Here is a 25,410-nt window from a genome sequence, read left to right on the forward strand (position 1 = left end):
TAATATTCATGATCTGGGAACTATAAACATTTCTTATGGGTTTTTTTTAAATATTCCTTCAAAAGGAACAAACCTATATTCCTCAAAAGTTTCTGCCAAAAGAAATGTTTGGAAGCTAAATTTTAGTATAATTCTCATATTACATATATACAGTATTTTTGTAAATGGATTTTTACATGGATCTACATTAAACGTCACATAAAAAATGCTACTATGTCAACTGATGCAAACTTTGATCAGCTTTGAAATTCAAGTAAAAAAAACCTCCACGTGAACATACCGCTAGATGAATGAGAGATTTAGTGAAATGAAGTTTCATAAATAAGATTATCTTACCTTTCTAGCTTCTTTGATACTCTTTCTTATCATTTCTTTGATTGTGAGTAGATGTCCTCTTGGTGGATGAAAATAAAGGTTTACGTCTGTTGTTCCTATTTGTCCGGGTGCCACATATGGCCAGCCAAGGTCAAGATTTGGTGCCTCTACATCGGACTCTACAGGCCAATAGGTGCCTGAAGATGAATTATCATCTGTTGATTCTCCTGGTGTATTGTCTGTATTTTCCACTGGCTTCTGGATATGAGTTGTGATATAATTGAGTTCATCTTCTGCAAGGAATTCGGTAGCTCGTTCCTTAACAAGAAACTCTTGATATGAAGCAGTACCACCATCAATTAGAGCATCAATAGCCACCCGATACCATTCTTTATAGTGAGGCTCTATAAAGTTCTCATTTCTACTTTCATCGTGTAAAGATGAAAGCAATGATAGTGATTCCACTAGTGCAGACATTTTGAAAAAGTAGTCCAAAAACCTGAAAAAAGCACATAAAAAAATATATTAATTTATTTACGTTTTTGTTGGCATAGTAGTTGATATAAGATTTATCAAAACTGTCTTTGTTGCCTATAACTATCAATCATGATGCAGATTTTTCCAATTGCAAGAGGAATTAATCCTTTCATACATCCTGCCACACATGGACATCACTGTCAGAAACTGGCCCACCTCTTCTCATGACAGCAGCGATCAGCTCTAGTCATAATGGTTGCTGTTTAACTATTTTAATGCTGCTGTCAACTCTAACAGCAACAATAAAATAGTGCAATCAACAGTGCACATGCTCATTAGAAAAACCCTACAGATATGTGGCAGCTGCTGAAGGCCCATGTTAACATCATCCTTGTATTCCCGTGAAGCGCAGCTTTAGACTGCACTTCAAAGGAGATTGCAATGTATAATACATATTGTAATTGTAAAAAAATACTTTAAAAATATTATATTTTTTTAAAAATATGTAAAAGTTTAAATTAGCTTGCTTTTTCTAGTTTTAACATAAAGAAAAAAGTAATAAACTATTCATATCATTGATATCATTGGTATCTTTATGTCTATAAAAGTCTGGAACATCAAAGTAAAACATGATTTAAAACAAATGTTGAGCCTCAAAAGCAAACAAAGAAAAATTAAAACATCAGATTTTTCTTTTTCAGTCACAGCAGGTAAAAAAAAAAAATAAAAAGTAATCTATATGTCACATTTATCCCCAAACTATATTAATGAAAATATCAGATTAGCACGCAAAAAAAAAAAGTCTTTTCACAGCTCCATCTGTGGAAAAATATACAAGTTACAGGTCTCAGAAAGTTGCAACGCAACCAAAATTTAAAATTTAAAAAAATACAGAGATATAAAAAATGTATACACTTTTGGTATTGCCATAGTTGTACTAACCTGGGAAATCATATACTTATGTCCATTTTACTGCAGTTAAACAAACGCATGGCACTAGCAGGACTGAAGATTTTTCACAATTTAACCTCACATAGAATAATTTTTTAAATCTATTTTTTAGTACATGATAAGCTAAAATTGATGGTGTTATTCAAAACTACAGCTTGTCAGGCAGAAAAAAACAAGCCCTTAGAAGAAGAGGAGGAAAAATCAAAAGCATAAAAATGAGAAATCAGGGAAAAGAAATGAAAGCTCTGCTTTGAATTGCAGCAATTGACAAATATATTTATCTCTTTAGACAGTTTTAATTTTCAAGGCAGCCCAGTATGTCTAACACTTAGCCAGTGGGAAATTCAATACAGCTGCTTAATTAACAAGAAATGCGTTCAAACAAACTGATTGCTGCCTACTCAAAGGCTTGTGGTTAAGTGCCATAAACAATAGGCAGTCTGTATGTAGAGCATGTCAATGTTAATGGCAATTATACTGTACATGTGTTGAATACATTTAAAATATAGGACAATATACTGGAAGTACAATATGCATAATTTATGAATATATATACATATATATTTACATACCATATATACTCAAGTATAAGCTGAGATTTTCAGCCCATTTTTTTAGGCTGAAAGTGCCCCTCTCAGCTTATACTTGAGTAATTGTTCCAGGGTTTGGCGGGGGAGCAGCAGGAGTGGTGGATGTCACATCATATTCACCCCCACCTGATGCATCTCTGCACATCCCTGCTTCTCAGATGATCTCTGGCGCCTGCAGCTCTTCCTGTGTTCAGCGGTCACGTGGTACCACTCATTAAAGTAAGGAATATGCATGCGACTCCACGCCCATAGGCGTGGAGCACATATTCATTACTTTAATGAGTGGTAACGTGACCACTGAACACAGGAACAAGCCACCGGCATACGCCGGAGACCACCAGAGAAGCAGGAACTTGCAGAGAGACCGCACCAGGAAGGGATGAGTATGACAGGAGAGGGTCAGCCATGCGATATTCTTCTGACCCTGTCCAACACTGTGCTGTGTCTTCCGCGTCCTCTGGTTGTGATGTTCAGGTCAGAAGGCGCTTTGGCGTGGTTAGTGCGCGTCCCCTGACTGAACAGTCACTGCAGAGAGCCAGAAGACATAGCGGTGCGGGGTGTGGAACGAGAAGGGGTGAATATCGCAAGTGCCGGGGGCCTGTGCCAGTGGCGACTCTGGCACCTGGCCCCCATAGCACGGCGGTGTCCCCGCCTGCTCTCCAGCACTCAGCGCCCAGCAATGAGAGGTGAGTATGTCATTTTTTTTTAAGTCGCCGCAGCAGCAAATGGGGCATATTATTCTATGGAGCATCTTATGGGGCCATCAACCTTTATGGAGCAGCATATGGGGCATATTATGCTATGGAGCATCTTATGGGGCCATCAATCTTTATGGAGCAGTATATGGGGCATATTACGCTATGGAGCATCTTATAGGGCCATCAACCTTTATGGAACATCATATGTGGCATATTATGTTAGGAGAATCTTATAGGGCCATCAACCTTTATGGAATAGCATATGGGGTATATTATTCTATGGAGCATCTTGTGGGGCAATCAACTTTTATGGAGCATTATATGGGGCATATTATTCTATGGAGCATCTTATGGGGCCATCATTAACCTTTGTGAAGCATTATATGGGGCATATTTTAATATGGAGCATCATATGGGGCCATTATTAACCTTTGTGCAGCATTATATGGGGCATATTTTTGCATGGAGCATCTTATGGGGCACATCATAAACTTTATGGAGCATTATACAGGGCATATTTTGTATGGAGCATCTTATGTGGCCCATCAGTAACTGTATGGATCATTATATGGGGCTCCAGATTCAATATGGATATTCAAAAACATTTAACCTACTCAATCAATTCTACTTTTATTGGTATGTATTTTTATTTTTGTAATTTAGCAGTAACTGCTGCACTTCCCACCCTAGGCTTATACTCAAGTCAATAAGTTTTCCCAGCTTTTTGTGGCAAAACTAGGGGTCTCGGCTTATACTTGGGTTGGCTTATACTCGAGTATATACGGTATAGGTATATATATATATATATATATATATATATACACACACAGTACAGGCCAAAAATTTGGACACACCTTCTCATTTAAAGATTCTTTTGTATTTTCAAGAGTATGAAATTTCTACACTGAAGGCATCAAAACTGTGAGTTAACAAACATTGAATTATATACTTAACAAAAAAGTGTGAAACAACAGAAAAAATATGTCTTATATTCTAGGTTCTTCAATGTAGCCACCTTTTGCTTTTATGACTGCTTTGCACAATCTTGGCATTCTCTTGATCAGCTTCAAGAAGTAGTCACCAGGAATGTTCTTCCAACAATCTTGAAGGAGTTCCCAGAGATGCTTTGCACTTGTTGGCCCTTTTGCCTTCACTCTGCGGTTCAGCTCACCCCAAACCATCTCGATTGGCTTCAGGTCTGGTGGCTGTGGAGGCCAGGTCATCTGGTGTAGCACCCCATTACTCACCTTCTTTGTCAAATAGCCCTTACACAGCCTGGAGGTGTGTTTGAGGTCATTGTCCTGTTGAAAAGTAAATGATGGTCCAACTAAATGCAAACCGGATGGAATAGCATGATGCTGCAGGATGCTGTAGTAGCCATGATGGTTGAGTTTCCCTTCAGTTTTGAATAAATCCCCAACAAGTGTCACGAGCAAATCACCCCCACACCATCACACCTCCTCCTTCATGCTTCACGGTGGGAACCAGGCATGTAGAGCCCATCCGTTCACCATTTCTGCGTCACACAAAGACTTGGTGGTTGGAACAAAGATCTCAAATTTGGACTCATCAGACCAATGCACAGATTTTCACTGGTCTAACGTCCATTCCGTGTGTTCTTTAGCCCAAACAAGCCTCTTCTGCTTGTTGCCTGTCCTTAGAAGTGGTTTCCTAGCAGCTATTTTACCATGAAGGCCTGCTGCACAAAGTCTCTTCTTAACAGTTGTTGTAGAGATGTGTCTGCTGCTAGAACTCTGTGTGGCATTGAACTGATCTCTAATCTGAGCTGCTGTCAACCTGCGATTTCTGAGGCTGGTGACTCGGATAAACTTATCCTCAGAAGCAGAGGTGACTCTTGGTCTTCCTTTCCTGGAGTGGTCCTCATGTGAGCCAGTTTCTTTGTATCACTTGATGGTTTTTGCCACTGCACTTGCGGACACTTTCAAAGTTTTCCCAATTTTTCTGACTGACTGACCTTCATTTCTTAAAAGTGATGATGGCCACTCGTTTTTCTTTACTTAGCTGCTTTTTCCTTGCCATAATATAAATTCTAACAGTCTATTCAGTAGGACTTTCAGCTGTGTATCCACCAGACTTCTGCAAAAAACAACTGATGGTCCCAACCCCATTTATCAGGCAAGAAATCCCACTTATTAAACCTGACAGGGCACACCTGTGAAGTGAAAAACATTCCCGCATTCCCGGTGACTACCTCTTGAAGCTCATCAAGAGAATGCCAAGAGTGTGCAAAGCAGCCATCAAAGCAAAAGGTGACTACTTTGAAGAACCTAGAATATAAGACATAATTTCAGTTGTTTCACACTTTTTTGTTAAGTATATAATTCCACATGTGTTAATTCATAGTTTTGATGCTTTCAGTGTAAATGTACAATTTTCAGTCATGAAAATACAGAAAAATCTTTAAATGAGACTTTTGGCCTGTACTATATATATGTATATATATATATATATATATATATATATATATATATATATATATATATATATATATATATGTATATATATATATATATACAATAATAATAATGTGAAATAATGTGTATGATATAAAATATGTATGAAATAATATGTGAAATATATACTGCATGAAGATATACGGTACAATGATTATTTTTATGTTTGCTAATGTATAGACTTTTCGTCTGTTGATCACACCCTGTGGTTTATGACCTTTTTGTCACTAAAATCAATGTTAACAGCTGCAGTATGTTCAGCCTACCTGAACGTATTAATAATTACGGCACCAGATGGTAGGTGCAGTTACACAGTTACTATGTTTTTATAACAATTGGTTGACAACAGTAACTGAAGGCTGATAAGTCATATTGTAAAACGGTTTAATATAAAAGTTGTATGATTCTACAAGGTATTTCATAAAGATACAAGAACCAAAACAAGGACACTATAGGCATCATAAGGTTAGACATTCAGTAACAAAACTTTCCTTGACTGGGAAGCTCTGAGAATTGCCTATTATGAAACAATGGAGAAACATAATTATTAAAAATATCATCAAACACAGTATTGAGGGGGATATCTGAAGTCCAAAATAATTTGAATTTTTAATCCCTATGTATTTAGTGCCATAATCTAAACTTTTTTCTAACATACTTGAATTAAAAACTCCCTATTTTTCCCTAACTAGACTACCTGTTTTTCTTTTTTCACTTCCTTTTTGAAGACACTTTGTTAGATAACCCACAGACAGTGCATGCTGGGATACTCAAATGAAGCATCATCAGGGAGCAGAGGCTCTGGTCAGTTCCACAGTCCCTGTCCCCACCTTGAAATGAAGCGTCATCAGTGGCGCTCACTTCAGGGGATGGGCTAATCCCAGCACGTTGTGCACTGTGCAATGTGTTTTGATCATAGTAACATAGTAACATAGTTAGCAAGGCCGAAAAAAGACATTTGTCCATCCAGTTCAGCCTAAATTCCTTCAGAATTAATCCCCATATCTACGTCCTTCTAAAGAACCTAATAACTGTAAGATACAATATTATTACGCTCCAGGAAGACATCCAGGCCTCTCTTGAACCCCTCGACTGAGTTCGCCATCACCACCTCCTCGGGTAAGGAATTCCAGATTCTCACTGCCCTAAGAGTAAAGAATCCTCTTCTATGTTGGTGGAAAAACCTTCTCTCCTACAGACGCAAAGAATGCCCCCTTGTGCCCGTCACCTTCCTTGGTATAAACAGATCCTCAGCGAGATATTTGTATTGTCCCCTTATATACTTATACATGGTTATTAGATTGCCCCTCAGTTGTCTTTTTTCTAGACTAAATAATCCTAATTTTGCTAATCTCTCGGGGTATTGTAGTTCCCCCATCCCCTTTATTATTTTTGTTTCCCTCCTTTGTTCTCGCTCTAGTTACATTATATCCTTCCAGAGCACCGGTGCCCAAAACTGGTCACAGCACTCCATGTGCACAATGATATTGCACTCTTTTGCCGCCTCCCCAAGTGGCGTTACTGTTATCTGCATGCTGAGTATTCTGACAATGTGCTCTGTTACTAGCTCATTTTTCTTGATCTGAGCCAGCAACAAAGAGCGTGCACTGTCGTTGTGTACATCGCACAGTGCACAGCATGCAGGGACTAGCCCAGCTCCTGAAATGAGCATCAGTGATGCAGCCTTTGCCCCCTGATCAGTCTTTGTTTGAGTATCCCAGCATACGCTGAGATTCTAAACTAAGCTTTATCAAAAAGGAAGAGAAAAGGGAAGCAGTTAAATATTGTAGTTAAGGAAGGATATGATATTTTTAATTCAAGTATATTAGAAAATAGTTTAGATTTAGTATTAAATAAATAGGAATTTATACTAAAATTAATTTGGACTTCAGACCACTCTTTTAAGCATTTGATAATTATATAAACTTCAGATATATTCATTGATTTAATTGAATTCCAAGATTTCTTTCTGATATCTGATATATAGTATCACCATTGTTCCTAGTGTTTGGCTTTTGCATCGTATGTCTAGCATATCATGAATACTCTGCAGCCTAATAAAAAAGTATTAGTAAAAATAACAAGACTGTTTTATTCATTTGCAAATTATACATGCAGTCTAATATATAATATAATTTTCTAACAAATTAAGAGGCAATAAAACTAACATTCTAATTGTTTACTATGAGAAAGGATAATATATAAGTTATAGCTATCTAGCAGTGTAGTGGGCATCCTCTGTATTAATTCATCATGGCATATATTCTACTAGTTATTGAAATCATTGTGATGGAATATTGGACCAGACAGGTAGGATATGTTCCTGCAGTTGCCATATATTGATGCTGACATGCTTTGAACAGATTCTCTACAGGATTAAAATGTGGGTATTATGAGGCCAGAGAAGCAAGGGAAGCTTGGTGTCTTGCTCCAAGAACTAATTCATGACTTTGAAACCTTTGTGTCACGAATGTTTGTCCTGCTGAAAGATGATTTCTGCAATTAGGCAAACAACAGCTGTAATGAAGAAATGAACCTGGTCAACTGCAATGCTTAGATAAGGCCTATCATTCAAACAGCAATTCCCAGGTATCAGAGAACCCAGGGTGTGCCAAGAAAACATTCCGCACCCCATTAGTTCACTGCCACCTGTCTGAACTGCTGTCATTTTCATGGAAGGCTTGACTGATTCATGCCACTTGTCACAAATTCTGAACCTACCATCAACATGGTGCAACAGAAATCTGGATCAATATGACCATGCAACGTTTTTCACTGTTCAATGATCCCGTTTTGTTCTCTTTTGCACTCTTTCCCACAGACAGCAGTGGCACTCAAACTAGTTGTTGGCTGTTAAAGCTTATCTGTCCTACTGAAGGAGTGCTTGTATGTTCAGACATGTTAGTTGTAGCTTCAGCTTTGCATACAGCTGACATTTGGTTGACTCAGCACTGCTTGGTCATCAACAATTCTTGGCATTCTCCGCTGACCATTCAAATATAAATGTACGAAACCTTTGTCACTTGGTTTTATGCTGCATTTAATGGTAATGTATCTAATTTCCATACCACAAGAGATGATGCTCAAGAAAGGTGTTCATTTAGTACAATGCAGTATATACTTTTATAATATATAGTTTATTTTCTTGTGGGTTATAACAAGGCATTATGTAGGAGTTAACCTAAAATTCTAGGTGATGACACATTTTGACGACATAGGAAAAATAACCTCACCCTTATTGCATCCTTCCCTAATATATCATAAGAAGCCTTCAGAAACTGCATGATCATCAAAGCATCGTTTTAATTATCCATTACAATTTATTTAAACTTATAAATGATCAAAGCGGCTTTGAAATGCACAAGGCAAATATTCCATGAACAAACTGTAGTTTTTCCAGGATGCAAACGATAACATGGCATTAACATTGCATCTTGGAATGCAAGTTATGTGCCATTATGGGTAAGCCCGTATTGCTTTCTAGAAAAAAGGATTCACATTCATATTAACTCAACCTGAAAGTTAGAAGAAGACAAACAAAAAAAAGATGTCACAACACACACCTCCATACAATTTACAAATAACTTCTCGAAAGACGTGAAAGGCCATAGCTAGGAATAACTTCAATCATCCAAATTGTGATACGGGTAAACAACGGCGTATTATTGAGAAAATAGAGGTCAGTGGAGTGTGAAAATTCATTTTTTGCACTGTTATAACCTGTTCAAGTAAAAAAGAACAAATGACGCACATCACATCATATGAAATGCCCAAAAGATGTTTATAGGTTGTACAAGTGCAATGTACAGTAAGTACAACTGTAGTTACAGCAGGAGAGGTAAAATATCAACAGCTTGCTGCCATCTCTGTTTTCTGGTAAAATGTTCTGCAGTTGAATTTTCATACATGTAGAAAGTAGGAGTATGACCTTTATGTGCTACATTGTGACTACTGTCTGGCAGTTTATCTTTTACCATACTTGATTTTATACTCTCCAGTGGAGTGCAAGCTATACAAGCAAGAATTATTGGCAGGTCCAACTAAAATGTTGGCAGGTCCTATAAAATGTTTGGACTTCAGCTAAGTTCTCACTGATGTACATGTTCAACTTCTCCTTACAACCATTCACACAATGAATAAAACAGATTTACTAGTCCTCTAATGATAATCTCATGCTGATAAAACAATGATTTTTATCCAAACTATATTAAGTAGCCTCGTAAGTGATACATCTTTGGAATCTTCATCTCTGCCCCTACATCAGACTGTTCTAAGATTAGGTGATGACAGATTCCCTTTAAGCATTCCAGTAGTATATTCACCACAATTGAAAAATAATTTAGCATATTATTTTGACAGTAATTTAATGGGTTAACCAGTCCCCACTCAACCTGTCCCCACTTCAGGAATAAGTGATATTTGATGGAACTCATTGATTTTATTGGAGTGTGTTTGGTTTCTGTCTATCAGTAGGCTTTTTTTGTTGAGTTTTTGATGGAGTCACTGGGAAAGCTCAAATTCTGCATTGTAGGCATTGTCTGGAAACTCCATTAAAATTTTACTACAGATGCCTAGTGAAAGGACAAATGTCAGGCAGAAACCAATATAGTCAATAACGTTCATCAGGGATGACTGGTTCCTGTTCTGTGCTGGTTCCAGCACTGCAGCTATTTTAATTTTACTGTTCACCCCTGTGAGAGAGATAATGCCACTGTGGCAACTGGACTCCTGATCTTCCATAGTTCCCTCTAGTGAAATTCAGTACTCCCGGACTAAGGAAACAAAACATTGTAACAAGTAAACAATAATGATTATTTACAAGATTTCACAAGTGAAAAATTACAAAAACCACCACTCAAAAATAGTCCTGGTGACGATTAGTCCACACGTCATTCCTGAGCCAAATTGGTAACTATGTACAATTAAGGCTATGGCCACACATAGTCTTGTGGCCCAATTTTCCTTCAGCAGGTAAAATAGAGTGATTCCAAATGTCTTACAGACTCTCTGTAGGCTCATGGGCTTAACGGTTACAGTTACTCATATTATTAACTTATTTACATTATTAATACATTGACATTTTAGTCCCTATACCTGGCTGGGATCTGATCTCTGGCACTACTGGTGGATCTACACAGTACAGGTGTCTCTAATGACCTAGCTTGGTCTGGTTGTCAATGTTGTGGACCCACTAGTGTCTGTGCTACTTATAGGCCTGCATTGTATTAGTAAACTGGGCAACCGTCAGCGACTCCTTAGACTCACCATGGGTCTGACAGATTTACCGCTAGCAGGGGGTAGATTCTCTTGCTCTGCTGCTGTTGTGGCATCTGCTGCTTGAATTGACAGGTCTAGAGTCTCAGCTGCTTCATGTGCAGTAGGTTGGGGAAAGATCAGGACAGGTACTGTGATGGCTTGGTTCAACTGTGTCCATGACTGGGGAAAGTCTCCAAGAACTGTATGGATATTCTCTTCCACCTCTTCTACGGGTTGAGGGGCATCTTGGTCTTCCTCTTTGGTTCTCACTTGGTCAGGGCATACCTTCGGATGATCCATCGATACTGCTGCTCAGGTTTCTCCTCCATCTTTACTGACTAGGCATACCTTGGTATTATCAAAATTTGAAGGCATGATGGTGTATGGTTCAGCCTCCCACTGATCTTCTAGTTTGGGCATCCTCCTCTTTCTTTTGAGAACCTGTTCTCCTAGTACTAAAGGAGTAGCTGGAGCTTGTTGGTTGTAGCTCATTTCCTGTCTCTGTCTTGCTTGGGACAAACTTCGTTCCACGCACTCTTGCACTTTGCGGTATTGCTGCTGCCACTCTGTATCCCAGTCTGCATCTGGTGATGTAATCTCAGGTGTTAAGACTCCCATGTCCAAGTCAATGGGTAACTTGCCAGGTCTCGATCTCATCAAGTAGGCTACAGATGGTGGCGTTCACCGGGATATGTTTGTATAGATCTTCCAGATCTGGCACCTTCTCTGGCCACTGGTTTTTCTCTTCCAAGGGCAAGGTATTCAACAAGTCAATTACCACCTGGTTCATTTTCTCACACATGCCATTTGTCTGCGGATGATACGGTGTTGTCCTGATTTTCTTGCAGCCATGCAGGTTACAGAACTCTTGGAACATTTTGGCTTCAAAGGCTGGACCTTGGTTGGTGAGCACTTGTTCAAGGTAAACGTGCAGTCGACTAAAGTATTCTTGGATCGCTTTAGCTTCCGTCTTCGCTGTTTGGTCTTTAACAGGCACGACTACCAGGAACCTTGAGTAATGGTCCACTATGGTGAGGGCGTAGACATAGCCTTACCGGCGTGAGGCCAGCTTCACATGGTCCAAGGCTACCAGTTTGAGCGGTTGTTTGGTGATTATTGGCTGTAATGGGGCTCACTGGCTGTTGCAGTCTTTCCTGCGCAAGTTGCATGGGCCACACTCTCGGCACCACTTTTCAATGGCTCTTCTCATGCCAACCCAGTAGAATTTTTCATGAAGTAGGACCTCCAACTTCTTCCACCCAAAATGTCCTGCTCCATCGTGGTATGCTTCCAAGACCATTGGTGCATCCCGATTCGAGACTACTACCTACCAAACCAGCTCAGGAGTGCGTGAGTTGATGTTCCTTCGACACAGATTACCCTCATAGATGAACAGCTTGCCCTTTTCCTTCCACAACTGCTGCACTTCCTGTGGAGCATCTGGACAAGGGTGTGAGTCACCTTGTGTCAGCAACTCCTTTACTGGGCGGACTGCTGGATTGCTATCCTGCGTCTCTACCCACTCATGGTGGGGTAATGGGTGTAACATGGCCTCCTGCACGATGCAGCGCTTGTTCCTCACCCCTTGGAAGTGTTGGGCTGCAAGTAGGCGTGGAAGGCTGGTAACTCGATTTCTTCAAATGCTTCCAGATCTTCTCCCTCGACTGGTAAATTGGGCCTTCTGGACAGCGCATCAGCATTAGCGCTCTTCTGTCCTGCTAGGTACTTGATGGTAAACATGTAGCTGGACAGCCGGGCCATCCATCGCTGTTCCAGTGCACCCAGCTTTGCGGTTTGAAAGTGGGTTAGCGGATTATTGTCTGTGTAGATAGTAAAATTTGCTGTTGCCAGGTAGTGCTTGAAGCGCTCGGTTACCGCCCAGGCTATTGCGAGGAATTCCAATCTAAAGGAACTGTAGTTGTCAGTGTTCCTTTCAGTGGGATGAAGCTTCCTGCTGGCATAGGCAATCACTCTCTCCCTGCTTTTCTGCATTTGTGACAACTGTGCTCCAATTCCCACATTGCTGGCATCTGTGTAAAATACAAATGGTTGGTCATAGTCAGGGTAGGCCAGGAATTCATCTCCCATGAGAGCCAGCTTCATCCAAGTGAAGGATTCTTCTAACCTGCTGTTCCACTCAAACGGAGGACTCTTGTTCTTAGCCTTTTTGTATTGGCCCACTAGCAAGTCTTGCAGAGGTGTGGCTATCTTAGTGAAGCCCTTGAAGAATCTCCGGTAGTAGCCTACCAACCCGAGGAACTGCTATACTTCATGAATGTTGTTGGGTTTTGGCCAATCCTTGGGTCTGGTGCCACACATTCTGAGCTTACCATGTGACCTACGTACTGCACCTTGGGCTTCAGCAGGTGTCATTTGGACAGCTTCAGTTTCAGGCCAAAGTTTGACAGGGCTTCAAATACCTCGGCCAGGTGCTTGAAATGGTCTTCATAGATCTTAGAGAAGATGATGACGTCATCCAGATACAACAGAATGGTTTTAAAGTTCATTTGCCTAAGGCATTTGCAGAGGCATCATCCTCTGGAACATCCCTGGTCCGTTGCAAAGCTGGAGTGGCATGTAGTTAAACTCGCAGGGGCCTATTGGTGTCATAAACGCTGTCTTCTCTCTATCTGCCTCTGCCACAGGAACCTGCCAGTACCCACTGTGGAGATCTAAGGTGGAGAAATAGTTAGCAGATCACAGTGCAGCTAATGATTCCTCAATTCCAGGTAACGAGTAGGCATCCTTGTGCCTAACCCTATTGATTCACCTGTAGTCAGCAAACATTCACATTGTACCATCTTTCTTTCTAACGAGGACTAATGGAGCTGCCCAGGGGCTACAACTATCTCTGATTACCCCAGCCTCCTTCATCTCCCCTAACATATCCTTGGTACGTTGATAGTGTGCTGGGGATACAGGTTGGTACCTTTCTTTAATGGGCGGATGATCTCCTGTGGGAATATGGTGTTGGACCCCTTTTATCTGCCCAAAGTCTAGAGATGTTTTCTGAAGACCAGTGCCTACATGTAGCTGTTGACATCAATCCTCCAGCTGCTCCTCAGAGTCATTGCCTTCCACCTGGTTGTTCGGAAGCAAGGGTTCTGCTGCTTCTATTGCATTGTTACTTACAGTGAACAGCTTGGCAAGGGTGGCATATCGAGATAAAAGGACCTCTTTTTACCCACAATTCAGGATGCTTATGGGTACTCTCCCCTTGCAGACGTCGACTACCCCCTCTCTGTCAGGACAGCGGGCCTACCATCAGAGTACACTGGTGCTACCAGGGCCTTGTAATCTTGAACCCTGAGGCCTATGGCTGCCCGATACCAAATTAACATTTCACTCCTTGTGGGTACTGCAATGGGGAATGGATCACTCACTCTGACACTACTGACTTCTCCACCAGACAACTCCACCTGATGTCTCTGAATCAGTGCTTTGATCTCCTTTTGTAGGACTCGTTGCTGACTGGAACTGGCAGTCTTGGTTACCTGTTGCAGCAAAATAAAAATAATTTCTGCAAGACAATGTTCTATTACATTGGTACCTAAAGTGATCATAGGATGGCATTCTCGCTTGTCAATATTGACTATAATCAAACCTTAGAACCAATATCAAAGTGAACATAGAACAATGATAACAAAAATAGTAAAACAGTATAATTTTATTGAAAAATAATAATAAAAAATACACAAAGGAAAACAACCAACAGTACTACACCAAATTACAAAGAATATATTGAATGAGGAGACCAGATCAATATAATATAAAATATACTAGAAAAATATATGACCCTCCAAAGTGCAAAAGTAGATGACACAAAATAGGCCATCTATCTCAATAAAGTGCATATGCATACATAATAAGTAGTCTAACCTAGACCAAACAAGTGCATAAAACTCTGGAAAAATACTAGTACCAGTGTGAAGATGATCTGTGACCCTCAAGGACTCCGACTCCAACGTACGTTTCGCCTAAGTGGCTTTTTCAATCAAACCTTGCGACTGCAATTCTACTTGTCCAATCTTAATGGTCACCTCTTTATACCCTACTTGTGGCAAAGGCTGACCATTGCTGGCGAATATTATCAGATCATTATCTGGGCCGTGGGTAATATCAGAGTCAGCCCAGTACTGTTTGTAAAGAATATTTGCATAGTCATCACCTGGGAGCTGGTGTCCAGTAAAGTGTTCATTGGGATGTCATCAATCATGATGGGCAGGACCAGCTTGCCTCACCAACTGTGGGGGCCTGGACATCTTATTCCGGGGGGTCAGCCCTCTGCCCCAGGGGGGTTGCTTTTTTAAATTGCAGAATCTTGCGATATGTCACAGCTTGTTGCAGTGGCGACAGACTCTGATCAGTGAAATCCTTTTCTGCCGTTGCCACGGGACATCATCTGGACTGGAGGCCAGCTAAATTTTCTTCATTGGGGCCTCTTGCATGAACTGCATGGTTTTAGTTAAGGCAGCCACACTTTTGGTCAGCTCCTGGACATGGAAACATAGGTCTGAAGCAGAATCATAATCTTGGGTTGGTGTGTCGGCCCCCACAGGGGTCCAGGGAAAGGATGCTGCCTCCTGCTGATATGCAATTGCTGGGCGCCTAGGGGTCACTGTGCTGCTAAGATTTGGTTCACACAGCACCTGAATGGCCCTATCCTTAAAGTGTGAAAAGTCGAGTTCAGGATTTTGTAGAGCCATGCGCAGCTATGTCCTTTGATTGTTAAACAGGAGTCCTACTTTAAACTGCTCCATTAGCAACATATCTTGCACGCTGCCAGGGTCAACCTGCTTTACAGCCCATGGCGCTTCCTGAAGGTTAAGAGCATAGTCCTGTATACTGTCCTCTACCCTTTGTTTGCACCCAAAGAATGTCATTTTTATCTTTGCTGCAGTGCGGGTGTCAAAGCTGTCCTTCAGCCGGGCCAAGATTTGTATGACCGTCCTTTTATCAGTGTCCGGCCATGACTTTACTTCCCTCTGTGCTGCACTGGTTAACTGGCCAGTAAGGATGCTGGCTTTTTGACTCTGATAAAGGGGGTACACTTTAAATAAACTACATAGTCTCCCTTTGAAATCACTCAGGGTGTGTGACTCCACTGAGTACTGCGGTAACCAGGCTGCTCCCGGTATGTACAGCATTGATAGTGGCATTATGGAGGTTGTAGTTGTGGTTGTCGTTGGATCCAGACAGTTTATAGGGGCTACTGCTGCATCTGGCGGTATCATGGGGGATGTGGCCGCTGCTTGATCTGGCTGTATCATGGGGGTTGCCACTAGGTCTCCACCCAGATTGGCATTTTCTTACCCCCCCAGTAAACCTTAGCCAGGGCCTGCATTTTGTTACCGAAATGAGTGGCTGGTCTGGATGGTGCTCCTTCCGGTTTTTCCAGACGGGCCTTCCTTCTTCTTTACGCTGATCACAGAGCGTGGCCCGTGCTTTTACTTCACACCTCTTCTTTTGGTTCCACCCACGATGACATGTCCCTTTCTTCGCACGAGCATTGCGACACAGTAATGGCAGCAATTTCAAGGTTCACTTAAGTCTCTGGCACACAGTACCCGGCTATGCCAGGCTCGAAAATCCTTTTTGTGATACCAAAATGGAGCACCTGCCAGGGCCATGGGGATACTTGGTACCCGGCAGGATGGTTCTTAAGGGGGTGGTCATGGCAGCAGTGACCCGGTCTGTGGCCCTAGGCGTCCAATTAAAGTCAATTGAAATTAAAGGGGAATAAAGTTTATGGGGAAGTTGTTCATCACACCAACCGTGGTGTTTGGCAATGAGTAGCCGACGCTGCTTAAGGGGACCGCTGGGGTTGATGGTGATGCAACAGAGATGTTACTGCTCTCCACGAGTAGAGCTGGGCCCCAGGGTAAGCATGGTGTTAAAGTCAATGACGGTGAATGTGGTGATGCAGGGCAGGTGGTGCAGCGATAATTCAGAGGACACAGCAGGGTGCAGTTTCCACAGTTTACTCACAGTTTGAAGTGCAGACTGGGGCACTAGTTACAGATGACAATGGGGGTCTGGGGGCTGGCCAGATGGGTTTTGAGGCCTCCTTACTGCACTGTCCTCTGGGGTCCTTGCTGCCTTAAGCTATGCTCAGTCCTCTGTTCCTTATTGGTCTGTAGTACTTGCCTGTGTGGCAGGCAGCTTGAACCTATTACAGGTGTCACTCCTTCGTGGTGGCTCCGGGCTCTCATTTGCTGCTGTGCCTTCAGGTGTTGTGATGGGCTAGGAGAACTGCAGTCCCCTGCCCTCCGGATTTAGCTGCTGGGACCTGCACAACCACAGACTCTATCATCCAGTCTCTAGCGCTCAGTCCTGAGGTGAGCTCAGTCACAGTTCAAATCCCTCAGGTTCTTCCTTTTCTTCCTCTCTCCTCTCTATCTTCCTTAGACTAACTAACTCTACCCCATGCCAGAACTTATACCTGAAATCAGGTGTTAGAGCTCCCCCTTCTGGTCTGGAGTAGGAAAGGTGTTGCATGATGATTACCTGCTAAAGGAATCCATCCTTGCTTCCAGACATGACATCACCCCCTGTGAGGGAGGCAATGCCACTGTGGCAACCGGACTCATGGGGTGCCACATATATCACTCAATCTTGACTGAAAAAAAAACAGAAATGTAGAAATTTTTGCAAATTTATTGAAAAAGAAAAACTGAAATATCACATGGTCATAAGTATTCATGTTTCGTTCGGCGGGCATGTCAAAACGACGCTCGGAGACGCATCCGCATATAATGCATGTCCACGCATCTCCCTGCCTACACTATGTTTAATATAGGTACGCAGGACAGACTTGGATGTATGCGGATCTGAAGGAAAGAAGTATGCAGCCCTATGCTGCTGACACAAGTGTGAAACTGGCCTTAATGTCTGCCATATATTGTCAGCCAAATGTGTGTAATTTTTGTAGTGACTCATTGCTACCAAGAATGAAAATTATAGTGCGACTATAGAATGACCTTACAATTCCTACAAAAGGTAGATATAAAGCTGTCTTTAGGACAGATCTCTTAAGGTAGGGCAAAATAAGTTAGAAATAGCACAGCATATGTTATTGCACTTACTGAACAATTCTCCAATTGACAATTAGGGCAGGATGCTGGCTTAAAGTGACATCCATTGGCTTTACTCTCTAAAAAGCATGACATGGTCCTAGTTGTAAGACCTCCAAGCAGTGAATATGATCACATGTAGCATATCACCTATTGTCTATGACGGGGTGAGCAATTAATTTTCTTGAGGGCCTTCATCAGAGACCATGACTGTTGTGGAGAGCCGAACCAATAGATTGATATTAATTAAGCTTTATAATAATATTAACATATTCATTACAATTATAATTATTCTTTTGCATTAATATTATTATTTAATATAGAGCAGAATTAAGTATGCTTTCATCCCCATATACCGTAAGAGTCCCCACACAATCCCCTACATATAGTATGAGCACCCATATAGCATTCTTTATTTAGCATGAGAGCAAACATAACCCCCTATTACAGTATGAGGTCCCACACAACCTCTCTATATACGTTGTGAGCACCCACATAGCCTTCTATATACAGTATGAGCCACCACATGGCCCCCTGTATATTGTATTAGCTCCCTATATACAGTATTAACCCCCTATATACTGTATGAGCTCCCACATATCCTCTCTATTCACAAAGTGAATAGCCTTTTATACACAATATGAGCTCTCACATAGCCTCCTATATACAGTATGAGCCCCACATAGCCTTCTACAGTGAAGGAAATAAGTATTTGATCCCTTGCTGGCTTGTAAGTCTTTGACATGTCTTTATATAGAAACAAAGAGAGTGGGGAGGACACATGAATGGTATCAGCTGGGAAAAAGAATGCAGAAAGGACATAGACCTACCCACCGCAGACGATTATGCTTTTATTCATTTTCACCTGAACAAGACAGCGATTGGCTGTTGAAACGCATTGTGATTAAAGATTTTAAATCCCTAACCAGTGCTCTGGTGTCCTCTGTCATCAGCTCTCCATCCAGACCGCGTTACTTTGTTCAATTGGCTTAAATGTCTCCAGTGGGTAACACTGTTAATAGACGTCGATCTGGAGCACCATGCAAAATCTCACCTCATGGGGTATCCTTAATCATGAGGAAGGTGAGAGATCAGCTTAAAACTACATGGGAGGTGTGTTGTGAATTCTGTGGCTGAATTCACTCCTGTAGTCACAAGTGGTACTGCAGCTTCTGAGCTTCCTCCCTCGGGTGTTCTGGTGAGCTCGTTAACTGCTTCATTACTTAACTCCGCCTGATGCTGCTATCCTTGCTCCTTGTCAATGTTTCAGTGTTGGATCTGAGCTTCTCCTGATTGTTCCTGTGACCTGCTGCTCTGTATAGCTAAGTGCTTTTTGCTTTTTTGTTGCTTTTTTTCTGTCCAGCTTGTCTTTTGTTTTGCTGGAAGCTCTGAGACGCAAAGGGTGTACCGCCGTGCCGTTAGTTCGGCACGGTGGGTTTTTTTTTTGCCCCCTTTGCGTGGTTTTGCTTTAGGGTTTTTGTAGACTGCAAAGTTCGCTTTACTGTCCTCGCTCTGTCCTAGAATATCGGGCCCCACTTTGCTGAATCTATTTCATCCCTACGTTTTGTCTTTTCATCTTACTCACAGTCATTATATGTGGGGGGCTGCCTTTTCCTTTGGGGAATTTCTCTGGGGCAAGTCAGGCCTATTTTTCTATCTTCAGGCTAGCTAGTTTCTTAGGCTGTGCCGAGTTGCCTAGGTAGTTGTTAGGCGCAATCCACAGCCGCTTTTAGTTGTGTTTAGGATAGGATCAGGTGTGCAGTCTACAGAGTTTCCACGTCTCAGAGCTCGTTCTTGTATTTTTGGGTATTTGTCAGATCACTGTGTGCGCTCTGATCGCTAAGCACACTGTGTTTCTGGATTGCCTTCATAACACCTGTCATTAGCAAACATAACAGTACAAGGAGCCCAAACTAATGATTCTCAATAGAGGGAAAGAAAAAGTTCTGACATCATTTTTTTTTTTTTTTTCTGCTCTGTGTTCACTTTTTTTTTTTTTCCCCTAGACATTTGGGTGATTCTGGACACAGGTGTGGACATGGATATTCAGGGTCTGTGCTCTTCAATGGATAATCTCGTTATAAATGTACAAAAAATTCAAGATAGTATTGATCAGAAATCTATGTTAGAACCAAGAATTCCTATTCCTGATCTGTTTTTTGGAGATAGAACTAAGTTTCTAAGTTTCAAAAATAATTGTAAGCTATTTCTGGCCTTGAAACCTCATTCTTCTGGTAATCCTATTCAACAGGTTTTGATTATTATTTCTTTTTTGCGCGGCGACCCTCAAGACTGGGCATTTTCTCTTGCGCCGGGAGACCCTGCATTGAGTAGTGTCGATGCGTTTTTCCTGGCGCTCGGATTGCTGTACGATGAGCCTAATTCAGTGGATCAGGCTGAGAAAAATTTGCTGGCTTTGTGCCAGGGTCAGGATGATATAGAAGTATATTGTCAGAAATTTAGGAAATGGTCAGTACTCACTCAGTGGAATGAATCTGCGCTGGCAGCTTTGTTCAGAAAGGGTCTCTCTGAGGCTCTTAAGGATGTCATGGTGGGATTTCCTATGCCTGCTGGTTTGAATGAGTCTTTGTCTTTGGCCATTCAGATCGGTCGACGCTTGCGCGAGCGTAAATCTGTGCACCATTTGGCGGTACTGCCTGAGGTTAAACCTGAGCCTATGCAGTGCGATAGGACTATGACTAGAGTTGAACGGCAGGAATACAGACGTCTGAATGGTCTGTGTTTCTACTGTGGTGATTCCACTCATGCTATTTCTGATTGTCCTAAGCGCACTAAGCGGTCCGCTAGGTCTGCCGTCATTGGTACTGTACAGTCCAAATTCCTTCTGTCCATTACCTTGATATGCTCTTTGTCGTCGTTTTCTGTCATGGCGTTTGTGGATTCGGGCGCTGCCCTGAATCTGATGGATTTGGATTATGCTAAACGTTGTGGGTTTTTATTGGAGCCTTTGCGGTGTCCTATTCCATTGAGAGGAATTGATGCTACACCTTTGGCCAAGAATAAACCTCAATACTGGGCCCAGCTGACCATGTGCATGGCTCCTGCACATCAGGAAGTTATTCGCTTTCTGGTGTTGCATAATCTGCATGATGTGGTCGTGTTGGGGTTGCCATGGCTACAAACCCATAATCCAGTATTGGATTGGAATTCCATGTCGGTATCCAGCTGGGGTTGTCAGGGGGTACATGGTGATGTTCCATTTTTGTCGATTTCGTCATCCACCCCTTCTGAGGTCCCAGAGTTCTTGTCTGATTATCAGGATGTATTTGAAGAGCCCAAGTCCGATGCTCTACCTCCGCATAGGGATTGTGATTGTGCTATCAATTTGATTCCTGGTAGTAAATTCCCTAAAGGTCGATTATTTAATTTATCCGTGCCCGAACACTCCGCTATGCGCAGTTATGTGAAGGAATCCCTGGAGAAGGGACATATTCGCCCATCGTCATCACCACTGGGAGCAGGGTTCTTCTTTGTAGCCAAGAAGGATGGTTCGCTGAGACCGTGTATTGATTACCGCCTTCTTAATAAGATCACTGTTAAATTTCAGTATCCCTTGCCATTGTTATCTGACTTGTTTGCTCGGATTAAGGGGGCTAGTTGGTTCACTAAGATAGATCTTCGTGGTGCGTATAATCTGGTGAGAATCAGGCAAGGAGATGAATGGAAAACTGCATTCAATACGCCCGAGGGTCATTTTGAGTATCTAGTGATGCCGTTCGGACTTGCCAATGCTCCATCTGTGTTTCAGTCTTTTATGCATGACATCTTCCGTGAGTATCTGGATAAATTCCTGATTGTTTACTTGGATGACATTTTGATCTTCTCAGATGATTGGGAGTCTCATGTGAAGCAGGTCAGAATGGTTTTTCAGGTCCTGCGTGCTAACTCTTTGTTTGTGAAGGGATCAAAGTGTCTCTTCGGTGTGCAGAAAGTTTCATTTTTGGGGTTCATCTTTACTCCTTCTACTATCGAGATGGATCCAGTTAAGGTCCAAGCCATCCAGGATTGGATTCAGCCGACATCTCTGAAAAGTCTGCAAAAGTTCCTGGGCTTTGCTAATTTTTATCGTCGCTTCATCTGTAATTTTTCTAGCATTGCCAAACCATTGACCGATTTGACCAAGAAGGGTGCTGATTTGGTTAATTGGTCTTCTGCTGCTGTGGAAGCTTTTCAGGAGTTGAAGCGTCGTTTTTGTTCTGCCCCTGTGTTGTGTCAGCCAGATGTTTCTCTTCCGTTCCAGGTCGAGGTTGATGCTTCTGAGATTGGAGCAGGGGCGGTTTTGTCACAGAGAGGTTCTGATTGCTCAGTGATGAAACCATGTGCTTTCTTTTCCAGGAAGTTTTCGCCCGCTGAGCGTAATTATGATGTGGGCAATCGAGAGTTGCTGGCCATGAAGTGGGCATTCGAGGAGTGGCGTCATTGGCTTGAAGGAGCTAAGCATCGCATGGTGGTATTGACTGATCATAAGAACTTGACTTATCTCGAGTCTGCCAAGCGCTTGAATCCTAGACAGGCCCGTTGGTCGCTATTTTTTGCCCGCTTCGACTTTGTGATTTCGTACCTTCCGGGCTCTAAAAATGTGAAGGCGGATGCTCTGTCTAGGAGTTTTGTGCCCGACTCTCCGGGTTTATCTGAGCCAGCGGGTATCCTCAAGGAAGGAGTCATTGTGTCTGCCATCTCCCCTGATTTGCGGCGGGTGCTGCAAAAATTTCAGGCGAATAAACCTGATTGTTGTCCAGCAGAGAAACTGTTCGTCCCTGATAGGTGGACTAATAAACTTATTTCTGAACTTCATTGTTCGGTGTTGGCTGGTCATCCTGGAATCTTTGGTACCAGAGAGTTAGTGGCTAGATCCTTCTGGTGGCCATCTCTGTCACGGGATGTACGTACTTTTGTGCAGTCCTGTGGGATTTGTGCTAGGGCTAAGCCCTGCTGTTCTCGTGCCAGTGGGTTGCTTTTGCCCTTGCCGGTCCCAAAGAGGCCTTGGACACATATTTCGATGGATTTCATTTCTGACCTTCCCGTTTCTCAAAAGATGTCAGTCATTTGGGTGGTCTGTGATCGCTTTTCTAAAATGGTCCATCTGGTGCCCTTGGCTAAATTGCCTTCCTCCTCTGATTTGGTACCTTTGTTCTTTCAGCATGTGGTTCGGTTGCATGGCATTCCTGAGAATATTGTTTCTGACAGAGGTTCCCAGTTTGTTTCAAGGTTTTGGCGAGCCTTTTGTGGTAGGATGGGCATTGACCTATCCTTTTCCTCGGCTTTCCATCCTCAGACTAATGGCCAGACTGAACGAACCAATCAGACCTTGGAAACATATCTGAGATGTTTTGTTTCTGCAGACCAGGATGATTTGGTGTCCTTTTTGCCGTTGGCTGAGTTCGCCCTTAATAATCGGGCCAGCTCGGCTACCTTGGTTTCTCCATTTTTTTGCAATTCTGGGTTCCATCCTCGTTTCTCTTCAGGACAGGTTGAGTCTTCGGACTGTCCTGGTGTGGATTCTGTGGTGGATAGGTTGCAGCAGATCTGGACTCATGTAGTGGACAATTTGATCTTGTCCCAGGAGAAAGCTCAACTTTTCGCTAATCGCAGACGCCGTGTGGGTCCCCGACTTCGTGTTGGGGATCTGGTTTGGTTATCTTCTCGTCATATTCCTATGAAGGTTTCCTCTCCTAAATTTAAACCTCGTTTTATTGGTCCGTATAGGATTTCTGAGGTTCTCAATCCTGTGTCTTTTCGTTTGACCCTCCCAGACTCCTTTTCCATACATAATGTATTCCATAGGTCGTTGTTGTGGAGATACGTGGCATCTATGGTTCCATCTGTTGAGCCTCCTGTCCCGGTTTTGGTGGAGGGGGAATTGGAGTATATTGTGGAGAAGATTTTGGATTCTCGTGTTTCTAGACGGAAACTCCAGTATCTGGTTAAATGGAAGGGTTATGCTCAGGAAGATAATTCCTGGGTTTTTGCCTCTGATGTTCATGCTTCCGATCTTGTTCGTGCCTTTCATGCGGCTCATCCTGTTCGGCCTGGGGGCTCTGGTGAGGGTTCGGTGACCCCTCCTCAAGGGGGGGGGGGTACTGTTGTGAATTCTGTGGCTGAATTCACTCCTGTGGTCACAAGTGGTACTGCAGCTTCTGAGCTTCCTCCCTCAGGTGTTCTGGTGAGCTCGTTAACTGCTTCATTACTTAACTCCGCCTGATGCTGCTATCCTTGCTCCTTGTCAATGTTTCAGTGTTGGATCTGAGCTTCTCCTGATTGTTCCTGTGACCTGCTGCTCTGTATAGCTAAGTGCTTTTTGCTTTTTTGTTGCTTTTTTTCTGTCCAGCTTGTCTTTTGTTTTGCTGGAAGCTCTGAGACGCAAAGGGTGTACCGCCGTGCCGTTAGTTCGGCACGGTGGGTTTTTTTTTTGCCCCCTTTGCGTGGTTTTGCTTTAGGGTTTTTGTAGACTGCAAAGTTCGCTTTACTGTCCTCGCTCTGTCCTAGAATATCGGGCCCCACTTTGCTGAATCTATTTCATCCCTACGTTTTGTCTTTTCATCTTACTCACAGTCATTATATGTGGGGGGCTGCCTTTTCCTTTGGGGAATTTCTCTGGGGCAAGTCAGGCCTATTTTTCTATCTTCAGGCTAGCTAGTTTCTTAGGCTGTGCCGAGTTGCCTAGGTAGTTGTTAGGCGCAATCCACAGCCGCTTTTAGTTGTGTTTAGGATAGGATCAGGTGTGCAGTCTACAGAGTTTCCACGTCTCAGAGCTCGTTCTTGTATTTTTGGGTATTTGTCAGATCACTGTGTGCGCTCTGATCGCTAAGCACACTGTGTTTCTGGATTGCCTTCATAACACCTGTCATTAGCAAACATAACAGAGGTGCTTGTTAATGATCAGAAGACAGCTGGGACCACAGTCACCAAAAATACCACTGGTAACTAATTACGCCGTAAAGGTTTCAAATGCTGCAGGGCCCACAAGGTCCCCTTGCTCAAGAAGGCACATGTGCAAGCCCGGTTTAAGTTTACCAATGAACATCTGGATGATTCTGTCAGAGATTTGGAGAAGGTTCTGTGGTCAAAAGAGGCAAAACTTGAGCTCTTTGGCATTAACTCAACTCGCCGTGTTTGGAGGAAGTGAAATGCTGTCTATGACCCAAAGAATAACGTGCCCACTGTCAAGCATAGAGATGTAAACATTATGTTTTAGGGATATTTCTCTGCCGTGGGCATATGACTACATCACCGCATCAATAGGAGAATTGAAGGAGCCATGTACTGTAAAATCCTGACTGACAACCTTCTTCCGTCAACCAGGACATTAAAAATGGGTCATGGCTGGGTCTTTCAGCAAGACAATGACCCAAAGCATAAAGCCAAGGCATCAAAGGAGTGGCTCAAGAAGAAGCACATTAAGACCATGGATTTACCTAGCCAGCCTCCAGACCTTAATCCCATAGAAAACTTATGCAGGGAGTTGAAGCTCTCAGTTGCCCAGCAACAGCCTCAAATTCTTAGCAATTTAGAGATGATCTGCAAAGATCAAAATTACTCCTGACATGTCCACAAA

General features: G+C 42.5%; 1 protein-coding gene across 1 annotated transcript in view; it reads right to left on the minus strand.

Annotated features, from left to right (window-relative positions):
- FAM83B (family with sequence similarity 83 member B) overlaps positions 1-25,410 on the minus strand; it is a 215,959-nt gene that overhangs the window by 175,870 nt on the left and 14,679 nt on the right. The window contains exon 2 of the mRNA XM_069726761.1: positions 337-814. Coding sequence (XP_069582862.1) covers positions 337-792 — 456 coding nt within the window. The 5' untranslated portion in view covers positions 793-814. The remainder of the gene's footprint in view (positions 1-336; positions 815-25,410) is intronic.

The sequence above is a fragment of the Ranitomeya imitator genome, chromosome 5 (genome assembly GCF_032444005.1).
Source record: "Ranitomeya imitator isolate aRanImi1 chromosome 5, aRanImi1.pri, whole genome shotgun sequence".
NCBI classification, from domain to species: Eukaryota; Metazoa; Chordata; class Amphibia; order Anura; family Dendrobatidae; genus Ranitomeya; species Ranitomeya imitator.